Raw genomic sequence first — 24,774 nt, forward strand, 5'->3', positions numbered from 1 at the left:
AAATAATAAATACTGAAAGTGTCCCTCCTCCGGCCCCTCTGTGGCCCACAGGACATGCGGCCGGGCAGGGCAGGGGCTCTGGGGTGAGCGCAGGGTGGGGGTCGGGGGTGGGGGTGCTGCAGTACCTTCATACCCGCGCTGCCCGGAAACACGAGGACGGGCTCCCCGGGGCTGGACAGTTGGCAGCTGGGGTTGGCCTTGGCCAAGGAAAGCCTCTCCTGGGGGGAGTGGGGGCTGGAATCGGAGAAGAAAGGGGCCTCAGGATGGGTTCTCCAGCGGAGCGGGGCCGGCCCTCCGAGGCACACAGCAAGGTCACGGGGCAGGGATCTGGCAACTCAAGCACTTGGAAGAACGCTGCTTTTGAGGTTTGAGCCGATCGGATGCTCAAGCTTTCAGCTTTCCCGCTGCACAGCAGAGGGGCCTACTGGCACCTCCGAGAAGGGCGGGCGTGAATTTAAACACCAAATCTGAAATGCCTGTCCTGGAGGCGAGAAGCCTGGTCCCTCCCCACACACCCCCCCCCCAAGCATGGGGGTGGGGTGAGGGGCCATTCCCAAGGTTGGGTGGGCTTCACCTCCGTGCGGAAGGCCTCAGGCTGGGACGGGTATTGCTAGGCTATCCGGCTCAGGAGTTGGGTCCCAACCATCTGAGTGTCATGGCCACGGGCCCCCGAGTTCTCCTTGTCCAAGGCCCACGAGGTCAGGGTCTTGGTCTCCCAGCCCCTGCACAGATGCTCAGACACCTGAGCCTTCTTGCCTTTCTGTAGCCTCGTGGGGCAGTCTGGGAGCGAGGCTGGCCTGGAACGCAGACTGCGGGGAACCTCGGCCCTGTCCCATCAAAAAGCTCTCCTGCTCATCTAGCTAGTAAGGAGGCCGACTCGCCGGACAAGGGCTGGTGGAAGGCTCAGCCAGTGCCCTTCCCCTCCGGGGGCGGGAAGAGGAGCCCCAGGGCAGGGCTGGAGGTCATGCCCAGGGCATGCCATGGGCAGTGCTCGTCACAGGGGGTTCTGCGGAGCCCTTGGGTTCGGGAGGAGCCTTAGGAGGCGCCCTGGGCAAAGGGACCGCCCGGTGGGCTGAGCTTCGACAAAGAACCTTACCCTCCCCAGCTTCAACCCGAGCAGCCCGGCTGTCAACCACACCTTGAACTTCTACCTCCAACTGCGCTTTGTAAACAGAATTCTGCTCAAAAGAAAAGTTGGAGAATCACTGGACTGGGGGGATTGCATCACCGCGGGGGAGGACAAGGAACCTGGAGGCTTCGAGGGCCAACCAGAAGAGGTAAGACCACCACGGCCCTGGGACTGTGCACTCCTCGCCCCCCAGAGCCGGGGGTGGGGGGGCAGGTCGTTGGCAGGAGCTGCCTTGACCTCCGCACCTTCCTGTCCATCGTTCTGTAGCCGGGAGAGCCCCTCTCACAAAAGGCACCCCCGGCAGCAGAGGGCCAGGGTCCGGGCGCCACCAGCCCTTGGGCTGCTTTCCCTCTGACATCCGCTGGGGCCCGCGCGCGCCCGGTGCTACCTGAGCCGGCCATCGGGTTTGACAGCCCCCAGCTCGGACTTGGGGTCGGGGCTGAAGGAGCTCCAGGCGGTCTGGCTGCAGGTCTGCATGACGGGGCAGGCTGTGGGGCCCGCGGTGCAGACGTCCATGGCGGTCCACACGCCACCCACCAGCGAGTCCAGCCAGCGCTCCAGTCCTGCGCCCGTGGAGGCCGCGTTCCTCCGGGCCTGCTCCACCTGGGCCGGGCTGATGGGCAGGCTGAGGACGGGGTTCAGGCTCTGGAAGCTCTGCTCCATGTAGGCGTTGCGGGGGGGCCCGTTGTGCAGCTTCAACGCCTCCTCTGAAAGCCACAGGGAAGGAGAAGTGGGTCAGGAGAGTCCCCAAGCAGGCACCGCCCGTGGGCCTCATGGCCGTTGGGGGACACTATCCTGCACGGTGACCGCAGCCCCGCCACACAGACGAGGACCCGGCCTGCAGGGACACTCCTCCCACAGCCACAAGCCCCCCGCTGCAGGGCACGGTCCACTCGTCTGTCCCTAGAGCAGTCCAGACCGTCCGTCCATTCATTCACGCAAGACATTTTCAGCACCAACTTGGTCCAAGGCATTCGTTCAACACATACTCGCTAAAACTCCCTCTTCGAGGCATTCATTCATTCATTGGACGAAGCTACAAGGCCAGGCCCCGCTCCACTCCCTGGAGTGAGCGGATGTAAGATTACAGCCCTGCGAGGGGAGACTGAGGACGAGCCCCAGAGCAGGTCGTTTCAGCCGGTGCTCAGGCACCCGAGCGGACTGCATGGGGGCGGACGCAGAGCAAGGGCTGCGCACACTGTGGTCCTTGGGCCAAGGACGGCCCACCGGGTGCAGTAAATCAAGTTGCACCAGGACACAAGCCGTGCCTCTTGGCCGACCTGCTGTCTGCAGGCAGTTCTGCCGCCAGTGCACCACGAAGCCCTTGAGACAGAGACTGTGTGTGGTCCTTTACAGTAAAAGCTTGCTGCCCCCCTGGGACCAGAGAGGACCGAGGATGTTTATTTTGGATGAGGCAGGTAAGGGAGACCTGCAGAGGCGCCACCTGAGCTGAGTGCTGGTTAATGAGACCGGGGAAGCCGCAAGCAGATCATGGCAAACAGAATTATGGGCAGAAGCAAAGCCTCATTAAAGGACTTTCTGCAAATCACAGAGCTAATGAGAGTCGGAGCCAAGGTTGGAGTCTGGGTCTGTAGATGCACCTCCACTGGCTCTTACCAGCCTGGCTCTACTGAGTAGCACCTCCCGTGTGAGCCTGCGGGCGGCCTCCAGGGCTCCCGGGTCGGGGTCCCCAGGGCTCACGTCCCTGGTGTGTGGCTTCGGACGTCAACGCCGGGTGTCTGCTGTCCTGGACCGTCAGAGGAGCGCAGTACCGAGTACCTCAGAGCTCAGTGATGGTCCCTGTGCTGATTTCTATTAAGTGCTTACAGTGGCGCCTGGCATTAGTATCTAAGCTGACCTCCGCCACTCAACACAAAACCCCAATAATCCAGCTAGAAGTGGGCAGAAGCCATCCAGGTGGCCAACAGACACACGGACAGACGCTCACCGTCACTCAGCATCAGGGATGCGCAGACCAGAACGGCAGGGTCCCACCTCCCACCTGTCAGGACGGCGAGAATCCGAAAGACAAGAACCGACCAGTGTTGGCGAGGACGCGGAGCAAGGGGGGACCCTTGCGCACGGCTGGTGGGGACGCGAGTTCGCCGTGGAAGACGGTGTGCAGGGGCCTCAGATGGTTCAGAACGAGCGCACCTAGGCTCTGGCCACCGCTACTGGGTGTCCCCCTGAGACTGTGGACGCGCTAACCCGGGAACACGTGCACACCCCGAGGTTGACTGCGATGTTGTTTACAACAGCCTACTACGGAGGCGGCCCAAGGGTCCCTCACAGCTAAGCGGGTAAAGAAGATGTGGTGTAGACAGTGGGACAGGTACAGGGTAACAGTACTCTGTACAAACCATCTACATCATCTACATCTACATCAATGTGGACGGAGACAGAGGAGCTAATGCTAATGGAATTAAGTCAAAGACAAATACCATAGGATCTCACTCATGTGGCGTTTAAGAAACAGACTCTTAGATGCAGCGAACTGGTGGTTGCCAGAGGAGAGGTGGCGGCAGGAGGGGCATGAGAGGTGACGGGCATTTGGAGCACACGCGTGAGAAGTGCTGGGGTGTGAGGAATTGCCGAGTCATGGCATCGTGTGCCCAAAACTACGCACGACCGCACGTGACCCGTCCTGTACACACACGCAGATGGCGCCTGGCAAAGACTGATGCTCGGACAAGTTCAGCCAGAATTGTTACGCCGGGTGTTACTAGTACTCAACCCTGTACACGCACAGAGCCGCGGGGCTGGCGTTATCATACCCATTTTGCAGATGGGGAAAGGGGCGGCTATCTCGCCAGACCGATCTGGGGTTAAGCCCAGGACCGGCCGAGTCCAGTCTACTTCCTAGGGCTGACAGGGGGAAGCAGGAAGTACACACATTTGGGCTGATGGAAAAAAGCTAGCTGTTGTGGAGAAGTTCCCTCCTCTTGCCTCTTTCATTGCCAAACACAAGAAGAGATTGTAAAAACCTACCGGCCACTGATCTGGGTGAGGCTGGGTTTTAGCCAGTGGCTCTGGCTCGGGTGAGAGAGCGAGGGCTCGTGGGACAGCGCCGCATTCAGAAACACTTCCCGTTCCCCGGACGGTGGCTGTCCCCCTCGGGGGCAACCAGGACAGCTCCGATAATCCGCACACCGTTTTCGAGTATGTGCGGTCCTGAGTGGGGTTCGAGGAAGAGGAGGAAAGACCATACACCCGCCCTTCTCAAAGCAGCTAGTGGAATGAACAACATGCCTTCCACACCTGGCCCCAGCCTGCCTCTCCCTGATGCTGGCAGGGGCGTGGGCAGCTCCCGGACCGCCTGTCTGAGAACGGAACCTCTTCTTTCTCGAGCAGGTTCTGCCTTGTCCATCAGGGAGTCCCTCAGTCCCTCCACATCGGCAGAGCTGGCAGTGGGGAGCCACCCGAACCCACAGAAGGCTGGCCACGCAAAGAGAAAAGAGCAGCTAACGAGCATCCGAACGCTGGGAACCAAATATTGTGGCTGATGCAGAAAACCCTTATGAAAAATGAGGTTAATGTGGGAAATGCTATTACAGCACCAGCCCGTGATGCTCGCCTCTATAATTAAATTTTCCTCAATTCCACCTCATCAGATTTCTTGAGATTACCAGGGACGCATCGATAGCAAATTACTCTTGATGAATCATTTTACAAATTGCATCGCCCCCACCTTCATGTTCCCTGTCACCGGAACATCGTTAACAGACACAGTCACTGACGGCAGAGGGGGGCTGCTCCCAGCGGGGTAGGATGACCCCCGGCTCATCCTGGGCAGGGGTAGGAAGAGCCTTGCCATCTTCGGAAACTCCAAGGAGAGGAAAAAAAAAAAACAAAACGGGAAAACCCGGACCCGGTGAATGGCCCCAGGGTTTTCTCCCCGCCGGAGTGGAGGCCCGCGCCTTCGTTCCGTCTGACAGGTGTATCTGGAGCGAAGAGGAGGTTATTTCTATCCCTCTCCTCTGCGTCTGGCTTGGGGAACGCTCAGGGATGCTAAGGATGGGAACCTCATTGGAGGGCACTTGAGGGCTGGCCCAGCTGGTACGGGAGGGGCTGTCTTTTGGCTGTTTCCCAGGGGAGAAGGGGGAGCAGACTTCCATCTTGAGAAAACATGAGGTATCTTTCTGCTTGCTCAGCCCAGAAACTTAGCAGAGGCCAACAGAGTTCATGTCACACTCGCCCCGCCCCCCCCCCCGTTCGAATTCCAGGCAGCCCCTCCCCATATCTTTGTCCCCCTCTCCTTGCGTCACTAGCCAAACGGCACCCAGCCCAGAACTCTTTTTACCTAATGGAGGCTGTAAGGTGTTTTTGGCTTCCGAGTTTCTGTTACATGTAGACAAACAGTTCCAAATACGAAGAGACCCAGAAATCCTGTTTCTAGGAAACTGTTTAGGGCTGTATCTGGATGGGCACAGACAACCTGAGACTCGAAAATCTTTGTACTGTTGTCCGTACCACCACCACCAACAGAAGAAGCTGTGTGTGCTCATGGGGGGACAGATGAATTCTGGGTCCTTAACCCAACGGAATAGGAAGAAGCAGGTAAGCCTCACACACACGAACTCGGACAAGTCCAAAGAGCAAGTTTCATGACAGAATGTATCACTCCGTTTTCAAAAATCAGCCATGTGCGACTTACATTGTGTGTTCATGTCTATGCTTTGGAAGCCTCCAGAAACCGCTAGAAGGACGAACACCAAAGTTTTGACAGCGGTTCCCCTGGGAGGTAGGACTGAGTGGGGAGGAAGACGTTCCCGGTGATCAGAGGAGGACCCAGAAAAATGTAAGTAAACTCTTCGGGTGAGAAGAGAAAAAGGCGGCGGGCGCCGACATGCCTGTCTCCCTGCCCTCCCTGCCCAGCGGGAACCACCACCCTGATTTCGCACCGACGACTCTTTTCCTCACGGGTTTCTAGGAACAAGAGAATCCTGAAGTCAGGAACTGCCGGCTTGGCCTGCTCCTGAACTTCAAATATGTGCACCCTCATTACGACCTCTTCGGTGACCTGCCCCCCTCGACATCACGCGGTAGAGACTCACCCAAGCCAGCGGGCGGAGCCGAGCGGCGCTGGTGTTCCCGGCCACGCCGAGCTCCGCTGTCTGAACGAGGGCATCGGGGCCGCTCCTGGTTTGGCGCCATTAGGAACCATTCTGCTCTAGGTCTGCACAGGTCTACAGGTCCGTGGGGCATCCACGAAGCCCTGGGACTTCTGTGTGGCACGGGGGCTGTGCCAAGCCACTTTCCAAACCTGCTTTATCACTTTGCGTCCCCCCCAGCAGGAGATGGACGGCTGTTCTCCGGCCTGCTGCCGTATGATACTGTCCAACCTTGGACCATTTCTCAGCGGTAGTGTGAAGTGGGACCTCTTTTTGCTTTCCATTTGCATTTCTCTCATTATTCATGAGGCTGAGCAGCTTTTTACGTGTGTGTGGGCCATTTATGTTCTTTTTTCTCTCTCTCCTTTGTAGCAGGAGTTGGCAATCTTTTTTTTTTTTTTTTTTTTACAAAGGGCCAGATAATAAATATTTTTGGATATGTGGGCCATGCAGTCTGTGTCACAATTCCTCAGCGCTGCCATTTTGGTCCCAAGGAAACCATGAACGGTCTGTCAATGAGCGTGTGTGGCTCCTACTTTAATTACTATTTTTTAAAAAGTAAGATACTGAGTTTCACTCAGTATCTGCCTGGGTATGTTCCCCATCTTGTCTTAAATATGATCAGGGCTTTCTGGAAGTCCAGTGGGAGAGCAGGTAATAATCAGATATTTAAGAGATGACATCACCTCAGTGTACAAGTGGAGAACGAGACGGTCCTCTATGCAAACAGGCAGGGGGAGGTACGGGGTGGAGAGCACCGTTCTCCGAGGCAGCCTCCGTGCCCCACATGTGAGCAGCACAGCCCTGAGGAGGAGGACCCCAGGGACCCCCAGGATGGAATATCTCCCCCGCAGAGACACCGGGAGTACTCACCTGGTTGGATAGGCTGCCTGTTGGAGAAGGTCAGCGGAGCAACGAGGAATTTGGTCTCTGCGACTGGCACCCAGTGGTGGAGAATTTTCACTGTCCAGACCCCAGGCCTCAGGGGCAAGTTCAAAGGGGGCTTGTAGTGGGTGAACTCGGCAGTGGATTCAATCAGGATGTCATAGGTGGCTGCGATGATGTTGACAGGGTCCACCCAGATGACAGTCACGGTGACGTTGGGGCCCTTCCCCCATTTCTGCATGCCTACGGGCTCATCCATGGGCCCCAGGAGACCCCCGAAGTTGCGGAAGAGCCGCTCCTTGGCATCCCAGTCAGTGCCGACCTGAAACAAGAGAGCAAAACCTCAATTCACTGGTCCCGGAGAGACCTGAAATCCTGCTTGTAACACTGCATACACCCTTTTTACAGATGAAGAAACTGAGGCTCCCAGTAGTTATCTGCTCAAGACTGTGCACGTACTAGTAAGCAGAAGATTTGGGATTAGGACCTGGTCTGGGGGATTACAAGGCCTGTGGTCCATTCATTAACCCATAGGGCTCCTGGGCCTGACACAGGGTTAGTGCTTCAGAAGGAAAACCTACCACATGCACTGAATGAATGAACAAATGCTGGCTGGCTGGCCATCCCCAGGAAACATACCCCTCCCCCAAGCCCAGCAAGTACAGCTGGTGCTCAGCCTTCGGGTACCGGCATTTCGTGTGATGTTCTGAACTACGAGGCTCCCTCAGCCCCTCCTATCATGGGCAGGAGTCCACATGGCTTTCCTAGGTAGACCTAGTTGTGCCTTCCCTACAGCTCTCAGAGCTAGACCTCAGGGTGGAGGGGGCCTGTAGGAGCCATCCTTCCTGCCGGCCGGCCGGTGTGCATGTCTCTGACTTGCTGGGAGTCCGCTTGTGGCTTATCTGCAGCATACGTCCGGCCAGGAGCCAAGAAGACCTTGTGAACTGTCCTCTCACTGCTCAGTGCCCCCACGATGCCTGGCACACAGCAGGGCTCCGTATCCATGGAATCAGCGAGTGAAAGACTCGACAGAAATGATCGGACCACTTGGGGCCCCGATACTGAGCTCTGTCACCCCTTTCCATCAGTTTACGCGAGGGGTCTGGTCGCCCAGGAGGCTTCATTCGGTGTTTCTGAAGAGCCAGCACACGTGGGCACACAGACAGCAGATGACAAACACACTCGAAGGCTCGCCTGTTCCTGTGGTCTTTCCACGACCAGCCTCTCCGGTGCGTGTGCGCAGGTCGGGGTACGGGGGCCGTCCGTCCGGAGCGAGCGGGGGCGGACTGACGCTGCGTTCTTGCTGTGAACCCCCGTGTCCGTTCTTTCTCTGGGGCCTGTGTTCACCCTGCGCTTCCCGCGGGGCTGGCACAGCGCCGAGCGCTTCGAGGCACCTGCCCGCATGACTCGCTCAGCTCCGCGAAGGGGGACCCCATCATTGTCCTCCCATCACCAACACTGAGGCTCATAGCGCGTAGGTCCCCTGCCGTGGCCGGTGAGGGGCCCCCAGAGGCTGTGTTCTCACCCACTCTTTCGTGTCAACCTCCCGTTCATCTGACGCAGCTGTGCTGGGCGCCTGCTGTCCCCCGGGACCCCACGGTGCGCTCCGTGGTCCGTCTTCAGACAGCCGCCTTCAGACGGGGACGCAGCAGCTGTCCCAGGGAGGGGACCGAGGCAGGGACTGCATGAACGTTTCCGCAGGGGCCCCCTGGGGCCGGCGGCCTCACGGCAGGAAGGGACCGGACAGGACTGAGCGAAGAAACGAACGCGGGCGTGAGCAGGATTCCAGCCACGGCCTCCGCGTCTTGGCGAGGTCGCTGAGACCCAATCCTGTCCCTTCCCTACGTGCAACCCTCTTCAGCACCCTCAGGATTCTCAAGCCTGGTCTCTGTCACCTCACCCTGTGACGTCCAGTCCCTTTCGGTCTCGCTTCATCTCAATCCCTCCTCCTCCTCTCCACTCCCCCCTGCTCCGGCGCGTCCGTGAGGACAGCGCGCTCTCGTCTTTGACCCTCCGTCAGTTCCTGGCCTTCGGGCTGGGACAGTCTCCCCTTCCCCTCCCTCCTCCCGGCCAGCTCCTGCTCCTCGGGCAGAGCTCAGCCGACGCGTCGCCTCCGCTCGGGAGCCTTTCCCGGTTACAGGCACCACCGAGGTGCTTCTCTGAGGATTCGCCCATCGTGGGCTTTTCTGTGCGCGGTATTACAACTCTGAATTTATGCTGTCCCTTTCCTTAGCTCAGGACGGTCCACTCCATGAGGAGAGGGACTGCATCTGGCTGGCTGACCCCTGGATCTCTAGTATCTCTAGCGCCTAAAGCACGCTGAGCACGTGGTGGGTGCTCAGTCTCTCCATCCGTCCGTCTGTCCACCCACCCTCTAGACGCATCATGAACGATTAGGGGCTGAGCACACGGACATCCCTGTGCCCGAGGTCCATCCCCTGTGGACATCCCCTGCACACACTGGCTTCCCACAGATACTAATAAGTGGAGGAACGGTCACACAACGAGGGCTCCTTCTTAAAGAAGGGCTTTGTCACCAGTGAGGGGAGGACACTTGGCAACAGTATCCTCGGCAATTCTCTGAGGTCTGAGTTCTAAAAGCGAGACAGCCCGGGTGGAAGCTGGGTAGAGCAGCTGGGAGCAGAGCAGCTCGCTGCCACCCCCGAGCATAAGCAGGGCTGGGGCTGCCTGAGGTGGGGGCCCGGATGCTGTCACACCCCCTGGGGCTTCGAGATTTTCTCACGGACTCACTGTGCAGGTCCACAGCCACTTACTACACAATGATCGCTACTCACATCGAAGTCCCGGTTCAAGGTCACCATGTTGCTTCCCAACTTCAAACCCACTAAAAGTCTCTCGCTGCATTGAAAATACAACCTGAGCTTTTCTCCCGGGCCTTCAAGTCGCTCACAATCTGCACCATTCCCTCAGACCGCTTTTCCTCTGCCTTCCCTCTCAGTATGCTCCAGCCACAAAGGCCTTGCTGCTCCTCGCATGTGCCCAGATGCTTCCTGGAGCCTCAGGGCCTTTGCACATGCTCTTCTCTCTCTCTCTTCTTCTCTCAGACTGCCCCAGCTCTCCCCATCACTGGCTCTTTTACAGCTTCCCAAATAAATCATCCCATTGAAAGTAGTCTCATTGGCCTCTTCAACCCTCGGCAAAGACAGGAATGAAGTTTGATGTTCTTTATAATACTTGCCATTAGCTGAAATGCTTTTGTTCATGTATTTGCTCATTCACAGGCTGACTGCCCCACCTGACTACATACAATTCCATGGCAACAAGAGCCTGGACTGTGTAGTTCATCACGACCTCTCCTGCTCCCAGTACATCTTAGTCACTTGGTGACTGTCTGTTGAAGGAATGAACATCTTTCTGCAAGCCACTAGCATGGGACTCCCGTGGGATGGAGAAATCCATCTGACCACTCAGCGACACTGGCCACCTGCTCAAAGCCAGGCCCCTGGGCCAGGCCACCACGAGGGGATCCCCTGCGGTTCTTCCCTTCCCTCTTGTCTGATGTGACAGTGTTTGCCTTAAAAACTACTAGGACTTCAGAAAAAAATGCAAAGTACAAAATTCGGGGCTACATGCATGCTGGTACTCTGCCAGAGATCTGGACGGTTCTCACATCAAAGTTGCCAGCCCTACAGTAGGAACCCTCACAAATCACTAGCCACAGAGTGGCCACCCTCATCTGTCACTGCCAGAAGTGCCCCATGACCCAACAGCCGGCTTATCATCAGGGAGCGCCCAGCCACCCGGCATCCATCTCGTTAATGGGACGTTAATGTCTTCAACTGGCCGCCTGGGGCCCCAGCGCAGATTCCAACTGGGCTGCTGTCTGACTGCCCCCTGACAGTGGTAATTCATGGAGGCAGCTCCCATGGCACCTTGGATCCAGCCAATCCACTTGGATCCTTCACTGAAAATTGAAAATGGTGGCTTCACAAGAAACCCCACTCCGGAGGGCAGAGCTGGGCCAGCTGGGGCCACGGGCAGCTGGGAAGGGACTAGCACGGCCTGCATAAGCGGGTGGAACAGCTCCCCCCTCCAACCCCACTCCCAGCCGTTCAAGATACTCCGTGTTCTGAAACCACACCGACTGCACCTCCCTAACCCAGCAGCCACACTCACGGGGAATGCTGCACTCCGGGGACCGATCACCTCCTTGAGCTGCTTGCTGAGATGGGGAAGGCAGAAGTCGGGTGCTGGAGTTCGGTAGGAGGCCCCCCTCCCTAAGCTGGACCGGCTTCCCCTCCGGCAGCATCGCCTCCCCACCCCCACAGTGTGCGTACCATTTGGAAATCGTATTTGGCACCTCCAGATGCCATATGCAGGGAATGCAGCGGTGACCAAGAGGGACATGGTCTCCGCTTTTTGGAGGACAGCTGGCAAGTGGTAAGAGAAGTCAACAAGGTGATTTTGCACGGCAAATGCTACGAAAATGACAAAACAGGTGCCAAGTGGAGCCTGGAGCTCTTGTGGCATACGTGGGTGGGCAGGGAGGGTTGCTCGGAGGGGGCGCCATTTGGATTTAGATCAGAATGACCCAAAAAAGCTGCCCATGTGGACACAGGAGGGAAAGTGTTTTAGGCAGCCAGAACAGCACCTGCCAAGAGACGTCCAGACCAGGTCTGCAGGGGGCTGATGTGACAAGGGTGGTGCTGGGCTAAAATAAGAACTACACATCCATCCCAGGGATCTGTGCACCGGTCTGTCTATCCACTGGCCACCTGGCCGGCCATCCGTCCTTTCATTCATTTAGTGACTGACCTGAATAAAGCCCGGTGCTAGCACCTGGGGAGACAGAGGCACCAGGAAGCATGTGGTTTGTGGCCAGAGAGACTGGGCTCCATTTGAGCTCTTCCACTTCCTGGCTACGATCTCAAAAAGTCCCTGGCCCTCCGGAGGCCTCAGTTCTCCAATCTGTACAAGGGGACTAATGCCATCGCTTCGTTAGGAAACTTGGTCTGTTCTCATCTATGACTAACACAGGCTGAGGAGGGGTCACTGGCCAGGATGAAAAATGGCGAGTACAGATTCTACCGTAAAAAACAGACCCCGGCTCCAGGTCGACTGGGTCCGTGGACACCGGCCACCCTGTGTCTCTCTCCCCTGCCCCCATTTAAGATGCCGGTGCCCGTGCCCGTGGCTGGAGGAGCCTCCCTAGGCGCAGGGCGTGCTATCTTCTGGTCCCCTTCCCCTCCCTCTCCGTTGCCAAGCGTCAGACTGGCCAACGGAACCCAGCAGGGCCGCTGGAAAAGACCACAGAAGTGCGCCGGTGTCGGCTGTCCCACCTCGGAAAACTGGAGCCTCCCGAAGTCGCTGGGCGGGCTCGCAATCTTGAAGACCTTCTTCGGCATCACCCACGTCTCCAGGGTCTCCAGTTTGCTCACAGCCAGGTTGGTAGCGTGATGCTTGATCAGAAAGCCCTGGAAGCGGTCCGCAAGGAAGTAGAGGTGGACGGACGCTGGGTGGCCCATCGGGTAGTACCTGGAACACACAGTCTCCCATGAGCCCGGGGGCGGGGCCTGCAGCGCGCAGGCTCACAGCCCCACGCGCACCACCTGCTGCCCCCAGCCCCGCGCAGGCCCCGTTTTCTCCAGCGCTGACCACGGGCCTTTGCACCGTCCCCGAAAGCTGCTCCCTGGGTATCTCAGATCCCACCACCACCGACTTCCTGGTGATTATCAATGTAAACCTGCTGACTGCACAAGAGCACAATAAAGAAAGTGAAAATTATTACTTCTGATGCTTCTTCCCCTAGGGGATGTCAGCTCACAGATATTTATCGATCCTCTGGTGCCAGGTATTAGGAAGGGACAACGGTGGGCCAGGGATGCCACAGTGATGGATTTCCTCTCAGCCTGATTTTCTATGCATATATTTGCATAAATCTCACATGCTTGGGATCATAATATACATACTGGTTATATCCTGCTTTTTGCTTCACAGTATTTCCCGAGCATTATCGCATGTCTTTCAAAAGTCTCCGAAAACTCGATTTTTGTGAGTGTGCACACACCCTGCCCCCGTGTGTGCCATGCCGTATTTCACAGAGCAAGTTCATCACTGGATGCTTAACAATAACAATTTTTTTTTTGGCTTTTCTAAACATTCCCTTGAACTCCTTTGAAGAAAACTATTTTGGAGGACATCTCTCCCCTCTGACGGGTTCTGTTTGCTGTCCACCTTTATCAGAAATGTACTGATTCATGCTCCCACTGTCCTCACCAACAGCACTGGGTCTGATCCTTAAAAATTACTGCCTGAGACACACACACACACACACACACACACACACACACACACACACGTAGCTTATTAGGAGACATGCCTCTGATACCCCAAGTCTCGCTGGCTGAAAGGGGCAGGGGATGAAAAGCAGGAGAGCTTGTCATGGGAGTCAAAACAAGAAAGTGGTTCCGGAAGGGAGTGGTCAGTTGCGTTGGGGGCTGCTGAGGGGTCAAGTAAATGAGCCAAAGTCAAGCACTCTGGAAGTCCAGGAGCTAGTCTCGGACGGCTTGCTTTCCCTTACTTTTTCTGTCAAGAAATCTGTTGTCCCCACCTGCCTCCATCCTTCCCTCTCCTCAGGCACCACCGCAATCCTGGTCCAAGCCACCATCGTGCCTCACCTAGACCTTTCTAGGACCTTCCTTACTTGTCCCCGCCTACGTTGTCTGCTGTCACCTGTTCCTAGTTGCCATATCCACTGTCCACTGCTTGAATACCACAAGCGGTTTGCTTAAAAATCTAAGCGCCTCACCTGTCTACAAAGTCCTGCCTCTTCCTCTAGCCTTGTTTTGGTTCGCTTTGCCCCAAACTCCCACCGCCCAGCCACGTGGATTTTCTTTTGGATTCTTGAACATGCTAAAAGCTCATTTCCACCTCAGGGCCTTTGTGCAGGACATTCTCCTTGCTGGGGATGCTCTTCTCCTTTTCCGTTGCGTGTCTGGCTGTGTATTACCATTCTCCATAAATGTTACCGTCCCAGAGAGTTCTTCCTTGGCCACTGAATCTTACGTCACTGACTCACTGCTATCGCGTGGCTTTACCTTCATCCTCGGCAAAGCCTTCACTCTGACCGATCTTTTGTTTTTCCTTACATGTGCTTCAGTCCTGTCTTTACACTAGAACAGGAAAGCCTTGAACGCAGAGGCCTGGTCTGTCTGGGTCACGGCTGAGCACCCAGTGCCTAACAGACCCTGACACATGGTAGATGCTCAATCAATACATGCTGATTGTGTGAAAATCTAGAAGGATTTTCTCTTGGACCTTTTGCTTCTAAAGTGCATGTAGGGCACAGGTCACCCAGGACTGAATGCAAAGTCCTCTGATACCTCCTCTTGACCGGATACAGCACTTAAGCCATTACAACAAAGACCAGAGGTGGTTTTAATTAATTCGCCACAATACAGTGTAACCTGCTGCCACAGATGCATCCACTTGGCCCAAAGGTGTCTTTCTTACTTAGATCAGGTGGGCACTGAAAAACTCAGATTCACCCCAAAATCTGGACTTCTAATTTCTCTTGAAAAATCAGGAGACTCGTTGGCAGCTTCAAGTTTCTAATTCCCTTAGGGCAAGAATGTGCTGGAGCTCAAAACCAGGGCCCATGGGGCCTCCAGACTGGCCCAGTCAGCCCACCCTGCAGGGGTGAGCCCTGCTGCCTGCCTGGCCCGGGATAGCATCTGAGGACTTTGAGCCCCCGTATTAAAACACGGACAGCCTTATCTCTGGATGGTGGCTCAAAAGCACAGTTTTTGTTTTTGTTTTTCTTCTTGGTTCTCTCAGTCTGCCATTTCAAAAATTTCTGCACTGAACATGTGTTATTTTATAATGAGAAAAAAATCAATAAACATTATTTTTATGAAAGGTTATACTACAGACTGGAAAGGTAATTTGTATGAAATGCCCCAAGGAAGTGAGACTCCCTCCCAAAGTAAAGTTTTCCCTTGCTATCTCCCCAGACACCCCAGGGGCAGGAATTCACTCTTTTGCGTTTTGGGATAAGGGTCCTTTGTCCTGATTTATTTGCAAGCACATTGCCCACAGCAAGGCACAATTGTTCTATTATAATGAAAAATGAGGTAGAAGCCAAAGGCTTCCAGGCCCCTGGCAATTTGATGGCTTGTTTAATCCCAAAACAAATACCAGAAGAAATTTTCAACAACCCTAAATAAATTGGGGTGTCTTTTGGAATTTCATATATATGGTCATTTACCTTATAAATTCTGTAAAGTCTGGGACTACAACTGTTCGTGAACAACATTCACCTCCCAAGCGTGAGGCACGTGTTAGCTACAGCGATGCACATGGTCACTCTGTGGGCCAGGATTCTGTCCCTGACTAGCAGAAGGGAAAGACACTCGTGGATGACCTTGACCCCTGGCACTGCAGCTACCCGCCATGGGAGTGCTGGAGGAAGTCTGAGCTCCTTTCAGCTTGGGAGGGGGAGCCCCAGGAGCTTCCCAGAGGATCGGGCACTGGAGCTGACCTTTAAGGAGTGGGGAAGGGTGGGCTGCACAGAGACCCTGCAGAGCAAGGGGAAACAGGGACAGTCAAGGATCCGCTCACACCACCGGTCAGGGAGTGTGCGGTTCCCAAACCCGGCTCACTGTTGACTGCTTGTGACAACTTCATGGTAACACAATGGAGACATCCACAGGGACACGCGCGCTTACTGAGCACTTAGCATGTAAAGCACTATTAACACAGGGATGATACTAACAGTAACACGTAACTCATAAGGCAGTGTTTGAAGATGGTCTCTGTTAAAACCCACACCACCGTACGCTATGAGGCTTATTACTACTGCCCCCATCTCACAGATGACGGAACGAGGCACGGAGAGGTTAATGGCTTGTCCAAGATCAACAGGTAGTAAAGTACAGTCCTGGCTTCTTAACCCGCCCTGGTCTCCCTTCAAACCAGACTAGAACCTGCCAGGAAAGAAGGGAGAAGTCCGAGGCCCGGAGGACAGAGCGAACGGAAGCCGGCTTGCTGGAGCCCCACAGCCCGGCTGACTGTGCACTGGACACCGGGCAGACACTTTGCAGTGTTTTCAGGCTTTTAGTGAACAAAATGGTTCCTCTTTCTTCTCTGTCCACTCCCTGGAAGAGGGAAGAGGAGGGCAAGGAGGGACACCAGGGGAGGCCTCAGTATAGACAGATTGTGGCTCAGAAAACAAACCAAACAAAACAGGTTTTCTTTTTGCTGTTGAAAGAGGAGAACGGAAAACAAGAGGAGGAGCATGATTAGAGGCACTTCTGGGAATCCATCCTAAGGAAGTAATCAGGAGAAGGAAAGGAAAAGAAAGAGGCTTCTTTACAAAGACAGTCATCGGAGCATTGTTTACAATGGTCTATTACCGAGAATGCAACCGGGAAGGACTGGATTAGGCAAACTCTGGAATTTTCTACGCAACGGAATCCTTGCAGGCATTGAAGAGGCTCATTATCATTAGGGAAGCTGCAGAGCAGCATGGGAAAAGGGGGCTAATGTTATAACACCGAATTAAAAACAAAAGGACTCAAATTCTTACTGCATTATGTAAATATCCGCAGTGCATACTGCTGTAGGGGAGAAAAGGGACACAAATGATGAGGGCTCGCTGGCTTAGGGAAGGCAGGGTGGAGGAGGACGGGGGAGGAGGACGGTGGACGGCTGTCCTACGCCCCACTCTCCTTTCTGTGCTTTCTAGGACATTCTTCAAGTGTCAGCTGGTACCCGCTAGTTGGGGGTGAGATGATTCTAAGGGATCCCTGAACGTCTTAAATAATAGGTCTGCATTTTAACAATGTTTCTGGTTATATTTTTAGGTTTGCCAACCACAAGTATGGTTGCGTTTTAGAAAAGAGCCTTTATTTTTCAGAGATATGTATTAAAATACTCGTGGCTCAGATGAGAGGCCGTCTGGGCTTTGCTTCCTCCAAACCGATCTGGGAGGAGGGCTAAGTGGGCCTGGAGCTAGAAATCGCTAGAACTGGGTGTTGAGGGTACTCCTACTACTATTTCGTGTATATTTGACATTCTCTGGAAGAAAAATTGAACAAACCAAAGGTCTGTATCTTCATGGTTCCCACCCATCTAAGGCAAACGCGACTAATTAATGGGGACAGGAAGCTTCCTTCTCAGATACAGACGTAGCGTGAAGACCGCGTGCATCGCCAGGACACAGTCAGGTAAACCGGAGACCCTGGTGTTCTGCGCAGGTAGTCGTGGGACCGTGGCTTAGAGTCGACGGACTGGAGCTCGGACCACTGGGACGGTTCGGATGCTTTTTAGGTCACGGAAGCCAGGGACAAGCGCGCCACTACCCCCTCCACCACCCTGGCGCCCTCCTTCCCGTGCTGTGCGCCCCTCCTGCACCCCGGCGCCTGCCCATCCTGCCCTTCCCCCTGCCCCCTCACCACCCCCACGGGCTCACCGGCAGCTGTTCTCCCCCTCCACGTGCAGCGACGACTCGGCCCGTCGGAGGCCCAGGCGGGCGAAGGCGTGATACAAGGTAAGCGCCACGTCACTCAGGCTGTGGGTGCCGTCCGGCTCGTCGTACACGTTCTCCCAGTAGGAGCGGAGGCCTGGGGTGCCCGCGGGGTAGTTCCCGTACAGGTAATAGTCCAGCTGCCCGATGATCTCCTGATTCACCACGGCTTCAAATTTTCGGGCAAAGAAGGTGGGCCTGGCTGTCTGCTGTGCTCCGGGGCGGGGATAGAAAGAGCAGCATCAGCAAGCGGGGGTTTTAGGGGCAGGGCTCTGCTGCCGGCCTGTTTGGACCCAAATCCCAGTCCTGACACTTACTAATCTCTTTGTCCTCAGTGTCCTCATCGTAACACGGAGATAAGGAGAGGTTTGATGGGACTGAGTGAGTTAATGTTTGTAGAGCACTTAAAGCAGTGGTGGGCACACAGTCAGCGTCATTTAAATGCCCATTAAATAAATGACCTCCTGGATGTTTAGAGTGGAGATAGATCTCAGAAATCATTTAGCTGGAGGTCCAGGGCAAGTACAGCCCACAGATATATTTCAGTTGTCCAGTAGAGTGTTTTAAAATTGAATTAGCTGGCAACAGTCAAAAAGTACCAGAGTTCACAGAAACAACTTCTGGCTTCCATTCAAGCAGAAATAGACCTGGCAACTCCAGGCCCATGTTCCGAGACAGGAACGACGGGCTGAAGCTGAGGGGTAGCCGCCCCTGTGGATGGGCACAGACGATTCCGCTCCCCTCAGTCCCCACCACTCCCTGTTGCCTCATGGGCATTGCTGCTGATTTAGAGACTCAGAAGGAACGTCCCAGATGTACTGGTCGGAGTGTCTGCAAGGGGCGCTTAGGAATCTACATTCTTAACAGGTTTTGGAGGGATTCGTTTGCCGAGGTTTGAAGAAATGTAAGTGACACCGGAACCAGGGATGCACAACACCGCCAACTGACTAGCTTTAAAAAAAAATCCAGATTCTGGGGGCACCTGGGAGGCTCAGTGGGTTAAGCGCCAGACTCTTGATTTTGGCTCAGGTCATGGTCTCAGGGTCGTGAGATCGAGCCCCGTGTTGGGCTCTGCACTGCACAAGGAACCTGCTTACAAGTCTCTCTCTCCGTCTCTCTCTGGTCCTCCCCCAACTCCTACTCTGAAGAAAAAAAAAATCAGATTCTGGAGTCCTTCCCCAAGACCTATGGAGTCAACATCTCTGGAGATGAGGTTTAGGAATCTGTAACCAAAAAAAGTTTCCCAGGTGATCCTGAAGACCACTTAGGTAAACCAAGTTTTCAAGGAAACAGAGGCCCAAAGAGGGCAAGGGACTTACCTAAGGTCACACAGCAAGGTAATGGTCAAGCTAGGATTAAGACTGGGGTTGAGGATAAAGAAATAAAACACTGGACGCCCTGTTATCTGCCAGCTCTTATACTCAGGCCTGGGTGGGGACCCACCAAGGGTCACATAATAATTATTTCCAGCTTTGCAGCTACTGGGTCGGCAGTTGTCCTGTGAAAGCAGGCAGAGTAAATGCAGCAGAGGCAAATGAACGGGTGTTGCTGCTTCCCAAAACCCTTCACTTACAAAAGCAGGATTTGGCCCAGGGGCTGTAGCTCGCAGACCCCATTTCCAGGACTTTGGAAACAATGAAAGCACAGCCCCTCCCTTGAGGAATTTAGGGTCTAGTGTTATTACTGACCTTAAGCGAGGTCTGGCACTGTTTTCACTGCAGTGGATTACTAACAGCACTAATGACCATAAAGACCACTGAGCGTACACTCTCTGCAGAGCCTTTCACCCTGCGTCACGTCACCACCTCGCATTCTTCCATCAACTCATCAACTGCGAAGCAGGCAGCATGACCCCATTTTACGTATAAGGAAACTGAGCTCAGAAAGGGGAAGTTGATGGACACGAACTCACACAATCCGCAGGATTCGAACCAGATCTGATGACTCAAGCCCCATCGCTTTCTACTGCCTCATCCTAGGATTGAGCTGCTGAGTAAACAAACATCCTTGGTATCATGCTGAACATCCCCTCGCCTTCTCCTTTATAAACCCTATCGTGGCCTGTGGATAATATTTAATAATATTCTGGCCCTCTCCATGGTAGAGGGTCAGAGTTCAGTTCCCTTACAGCAGCGCCGAAAGAGACCACTTGGGTTCACATCCTTAATCTGCTACTTTCTAGGTATAGAGGTCTTTGGGGAAATCACCCACGGCCTCAGCTTTCTCATCACCGAAATGGGAATAATCACAGAGGTACTTAGCATAGAGTCTGGCACACAGGGTCATCTGCTATTAGGATCTACTGTCACTACCACCTGAAGCCTGCGACAAGGGGCTTCATGTTCTGGGGGCAGAGAAGTGGACTCAGGGACCAGGCAGCCTCTGTTCTCTGCTTGTGATTATTCACAGCTGGATGTCCTAAAAGGGCACATTTCTATATTTACCACTCTTCTTCGAACAAGAACTCTGAGTTCCTTACAAGCAGCAGTTTCTTGCATCTAGATGTTGAGGGATATTCTGGATCTTTGTTTACTGGGAAAGAAAGAGCTGGGAGCACGTGCGAGGTCTCTGTGTTGGCCCGTCTTTGTACCAGAGACCACGATGTCCCCGGGAGGCTTGGGGCTAAACGCAAAGGCTGCCCAGCCCAGAGGCAATGCTCTCCAGAACCACGCGCCTGATAGCTCTAAATGATGAAGGTTCTTTGCCTCAAGGGCAACAACTGGTCCTCTACAAAACCGGGAATCTTTTTTTTTTTTTTTTCCTTTTTGCCTTTTGAATAGGTCAAATACTTCCCCTGCCACCCTCTTTCTGCTCAGCGGATCCTTTCTGCGTGGACAAAAGCATGAAATGTCACCCAAGTTCATACCCAAATTAACATGGGTTTGAGGAGGTCCATGGGTAGCTCTTAATCTGCCATCAAAAATAGGCCTAAAGAAATACTTATGGCAGCAACCGCTGACGGGTGCGAGACGTCAGATGGGCACCTGGAGGGAAACTGAATAACGAGAGGACACCTGCTGTGTGCTCTGCACCTGTGTAGGCACAGAACCAGGGTGGCCGCGGGATCTGGGGGAAAAAGCCCAGGGCTGCAGCTGGAAGCACCTGGGAGGGACCCCCAGCCCCACCACTCCACTGGGTGTTGAAGGACAAGAAAGTTTGCCCCTCTGGGCCTCAGTTTCCCCACCTTCACAATGGGGATGTTGCCTACCCCAGGGAAGCCAACGCCCACAGAGGGCCTGGCACACAGCCTGGGGACCGAAGAGACTCCTACGCCCCCGTGCTTCTCCAACATAAGGAGCCTCCCAGTCACTTGGAGAATCTTATTTATATGCAGATTCTGACCGGGCACTTGTGGGGGGCAGAGATTCTGTACTTCTAACAAGCTCCCTGGTGAGCCTGAGGCGGATGGTCTGTGGACCACATGCCGAGGAGAGGAGCCAGGCTCAGAGACCGGAAGCTCCATTTGGGTGGCCCCTCCCTCCCCTGGAGGGTTCTGTTCCACGCAGGACTGAGTCTGGGTGGGGGGGCACCTCTGCCTGGCTTCTTGACCTGCCTTGTGGCTCCCTGCCGCCCTCTGGGCTAGTGCTTGGGGAAGAAGCATGCCCTCTCCACATGGTGGGTCTTGTGACCTCAGAGCGAAGTGTCTAACCATTCTGGGGCTTCCTGTCTGTGCTCTCCGCAGCAGGGGTGAGGGCACGGTGGAGGGGAAGGGGAGGGAGAGCCTCAGGGTGCTGGCCTAGAGGGTGCAGGAGGGGCACTCCCACGGGATGGAAAGAGGCTGCCATCCCAAACAAGTCTGGGGACCAAGACATCCTCAAGGCTCATGGAAGGTGAAACACTGGCCACCCCTTGCCCTCTGCTCTCCCCAAAACCGTAAGTGGCCAGGCCACGCAGAGACACTGAGATAGCACTAACACTAACGCTTCTACCTCCTCTTCCTCCTTTAGGTCCACAGAACAAGGTGGTTTCCAAATATGGCTGCTCATCAGAATTTTCTAGAGTCTAACATGTTTAAAATAAAAATTCCCAGACTTTACCAGAGACCAGCAGCTCTTAACCGGGGGGTGAGTTTGCCTCCAGGGGATGTGTGGCAATATCTGAAGCCACTTCTGGTCATCACAACTGGAGAATGCTACCAGATCGAGTGGCCAGAACCCAGGGATGCTGACCACGCAGCGAGGCACAGGATGGTGCCCCCTGCGGCAGAGACTGACCTTTGTATTTCAGGGGACTGACTGAAAGGCAGCACAGAGAAACGGACATGGAAACATACATGGCCTGTATGACCTCAAACAAGATTTTTGACCTTTCTGTGCCTCAGTTTCTCCATCTCTAAAACAGATGAACGATAACACTGTCTCTGTGTACCCATCTAAGCTTGATGGTGGGGGCGGGGGTTCACGCGTCAATACAGGCCAAATGCTTAGAGCTGCTCCAGCACAGGGGGGAGGGGCCGACGAACGGCGAGCCCTGCTCTGGCCGTCACCGTTACTGCCAGCAGCCAGGGCCAGACACCACAGCACAAGATGCCACACCAGCCAGGCCTCGGATGACCGCCGACGCTGGCCAAGGGGCCCGGGGGTGGGGTTGAAGGCTTACCTGGAAGCGGTGGAAATCCTGCGGCTTGAAGTCGTTGGGTGAGCAGCCGCACCAGTCCACGATGTGCTTGTACTGGCACTTGCAGCCCAGCTTCCGGTTCCAGTTGGTGATGCGCAGGTTGTTGTCCACCATGGTGTCGCAGTGGGGGCTGTTCTCCAGGACCGTGTGGAAGAAGGACTGCAGGGGAGAGAGGGAAGGGACCGGCCTGAGGCCTCCTCCGGCCTCCCTCCCCAGCACCACGGGACTGTACAGAGACTCTCTCGGGAGGCTCCTTGGTCATCTCCGCAAAGGGGGTCAGCCGCCACCTGGTCCGACTCAGGGCACATGAGATGTTTGGTCCAGAGTGGCTGAATTCTGCTTGGGAGACCAACGCTCCGGGTGTTTCTCTAAACTCTCCTTCCCCAGCAGTCTGCAATCTGATTTCAAGATGTTTCCTATCATTCAGGACATCTTCTATCTGCCTGGCAGAGAGGAAAATTCCCTCCGGTCACGTCCACACAAGGGAACCACAGGAAACACGTGACAGTTTTCTAGAAAATCCTGGGCCAAAAGGGCTCGTGCTTTGCAAACGGCCAGGTCTGACACCAAAGGGACTCCTGTCTGAGATATCTTGGGAACAAAGACTGATGCTCTGGAATTTCACCCCTGGGTAAAGGAAGCCAGATTCATGGGTGTATCAGTCCCAGGACTGAAAGGTGTCCCAGGCACCCCCACTGCTTTCCAGCACAGGGCCAGGGCTGCTTGCTGTCCATGGTGCTGAACCAGGCTCCACTGGTCTCTGCTAACCTTAAGACTCTTGGCCTATCTCTCCTAAGAATCTGAGAAAGAAGCAATGCTGAGAGTGGAGAAAGAGACCAGAGACGAGAGACATGGTTATAGCCTCTGAGAGAAAGAGAGAGACAGACAGGCAGGCAGACAGACAGACTTCTATTTGGACACTATTTTATAACAACCCCAGATATGAGGCAGATACATTCTGCCCTGATCTCTGCTCCCTCAGGGAACTGTTGGGGGATACGAGTCCGCCTGTAACAAATTTATGGCTCAGCCTTTAGATTTATTCCAAAGTGGTTTCCTGGTGGTGGTCTGGGAGAAGGGAGGGCACAGCAGGGATGCTGGGGCATGAAGTGCCTGTGTGCTGGGGCGGGGCTATGACAGAGAGAGCCAGCATCAGGATGGGCATCTTGATTAAAACAACCAGAGCCCCACACAGTCTCTTCTCAACGGGTGGATGGGCAAATCGAGGTTCCGCGCAGCCCCTCCAGCTTCCCTTCCTGTGCTGCTAAATGACATATGCCTGTGAACCTGGATTTTAAGCTTGAATTGTCTACAAGCCCACAGAGGCACATATTATCCATCAAGCGGTGGGGAAAAGTTCCCAATTACCAATTGCCCTGTGTCCTTTCATAATGATACGGAAATTCCCTGCAAGATAATGGATGAGGAGGTTATCGGCATTGAGAGAAAAGGTGATTTTCGTGGAAATAGGATTAAAAGCTGATTACCGAATGTGTGTGCGGAATAGTAAACCTGGGCCTAGTGATGACAAGCTCATCATCTCTCTGGAGTGATGTGGGCGGTCAGCCCTACCAGCTTGGCACTGCCCCAGATATTGGTGAGGGATGCGGGAACCATTAGATGTTGTCTTGTCTGGCCTAGAAACGCAGCCTGAACCTGGGGCACCGCCAGGAGGAAATGGTAGTAGATCATTCATGGGAGGTGTCAGGGGCTCAAGAGATGTGCAACCAGCTCTGGAGTTTTCTGAAGTCAGAAATTGGGATGGAAGCGAACTGGAGGTCCGTGCAGGTCTGAGAAGAAGGCTGCTGGCCTGTCAGTGGCAACATTTCAGAACTGGGTCCCCCACCGCTTCTGTTTCAGAACGGTCTGCAACCCTATGCAACTGGGCTTCTGCAATGGACTGCATGTTTCTGGCTCGTCCAAGATCCACAGGTTGAAATCCCAGCCCCACGATGTGATAATGTTAGGAGGTGAGGGCCTCTGGGAGGTTATTAGACCAGAAGGGTGGAAACCTCATGAATGGGATTCATACCCAGATAAAAGGGGCCCCAGAGAGCTCCCTCGTCTCTTGGGGCGTATGAACAACTGGTAGCAGTCTGCAGCCTGGAACAGGGCCCTCCCTAGAAACAGACCATTCTCGCACCCTGACCTCAGACCTGCGGCCTTTAGAACTGTGAGAAGTAAATTCTTGTTGTATATAAGCCACCTACTCTGTGGTACTTCATTACAGCAGTTTGAACTAAGACACCTTCCCTGCACTGAGTCTGAAAAGTGGTGACAGGCTCCCTGGAGCTTTTCAAATGCTTCTAAAAGTCATCAGGAAATGCTGCGTCCCAATGGCTGTCAGTATGGGGGCTAGTGCAGGTCCAGCAGAAGCCTTGGCTTTCTGTCTTTAGAATCACTGGAATTTCCATTTGTGAATGAAGAGGCCAACATTACCGTCTATCTGTCAGGGAATGACAGACAAATACTCAAAATTAGAAAAGGTATTCTTCATGTGGAAAAAATGGGTATTACAGGATTGATGATGGTGGAGCATCTGTCAA

At 54.5% G+C, this 24,774-nt stretch overlaps 1 protein-coding gene across 1 annotated transcript in view; it reads right to left on the minus strand.

Moving 5' to 3' along the window:
• Positions 1 to 1,513: 1,513 nt before the first annotated feature.
• The window catches only part of XYLT1 (xylosyltransferase 1), a gene marked incomplete at both ends in the record, with an annotated part of 127,308 nt that continues 104,047 nt past the window's right edge, over positions 1,514 to 24,774 (minus strand). Inside the window, 5 exons of the mRNA XM_080830451.1 lie at positions 1,514 to 1,836; positions 7,114 to 7,447; positions 12,426 to 12,621; positions 17,558 to 17,820; positions 22,211 to 22,387. Of these exons, the coding sequence (XP_080686577.1) occupies positions 1,514 to 1,836; positions 7,114 to 7,447; positions 12,426 to 12,621; positions 17,558 to 17,820; positions 22,211 to 22,387 (1,293 nt within the window). The remainder of the gene's footprint in view (positions 1,837 to 7,113; positions 7,448 to 12,425; positions 12,622 to 17,557; positions 17,821 to 22,210; positions 22,388 to 24,774) is intronic.

This window comes from Martes martes, assembly GCF_963455335.1.
Source record: "Martes martes genome assembly, chromosome: 18".
NCBI classification, from domain to species: Eukaryota; Metazoa; Chordata; class Mammalia; order Carnivora; family Mustelidae; genus Martes; species Martes martes.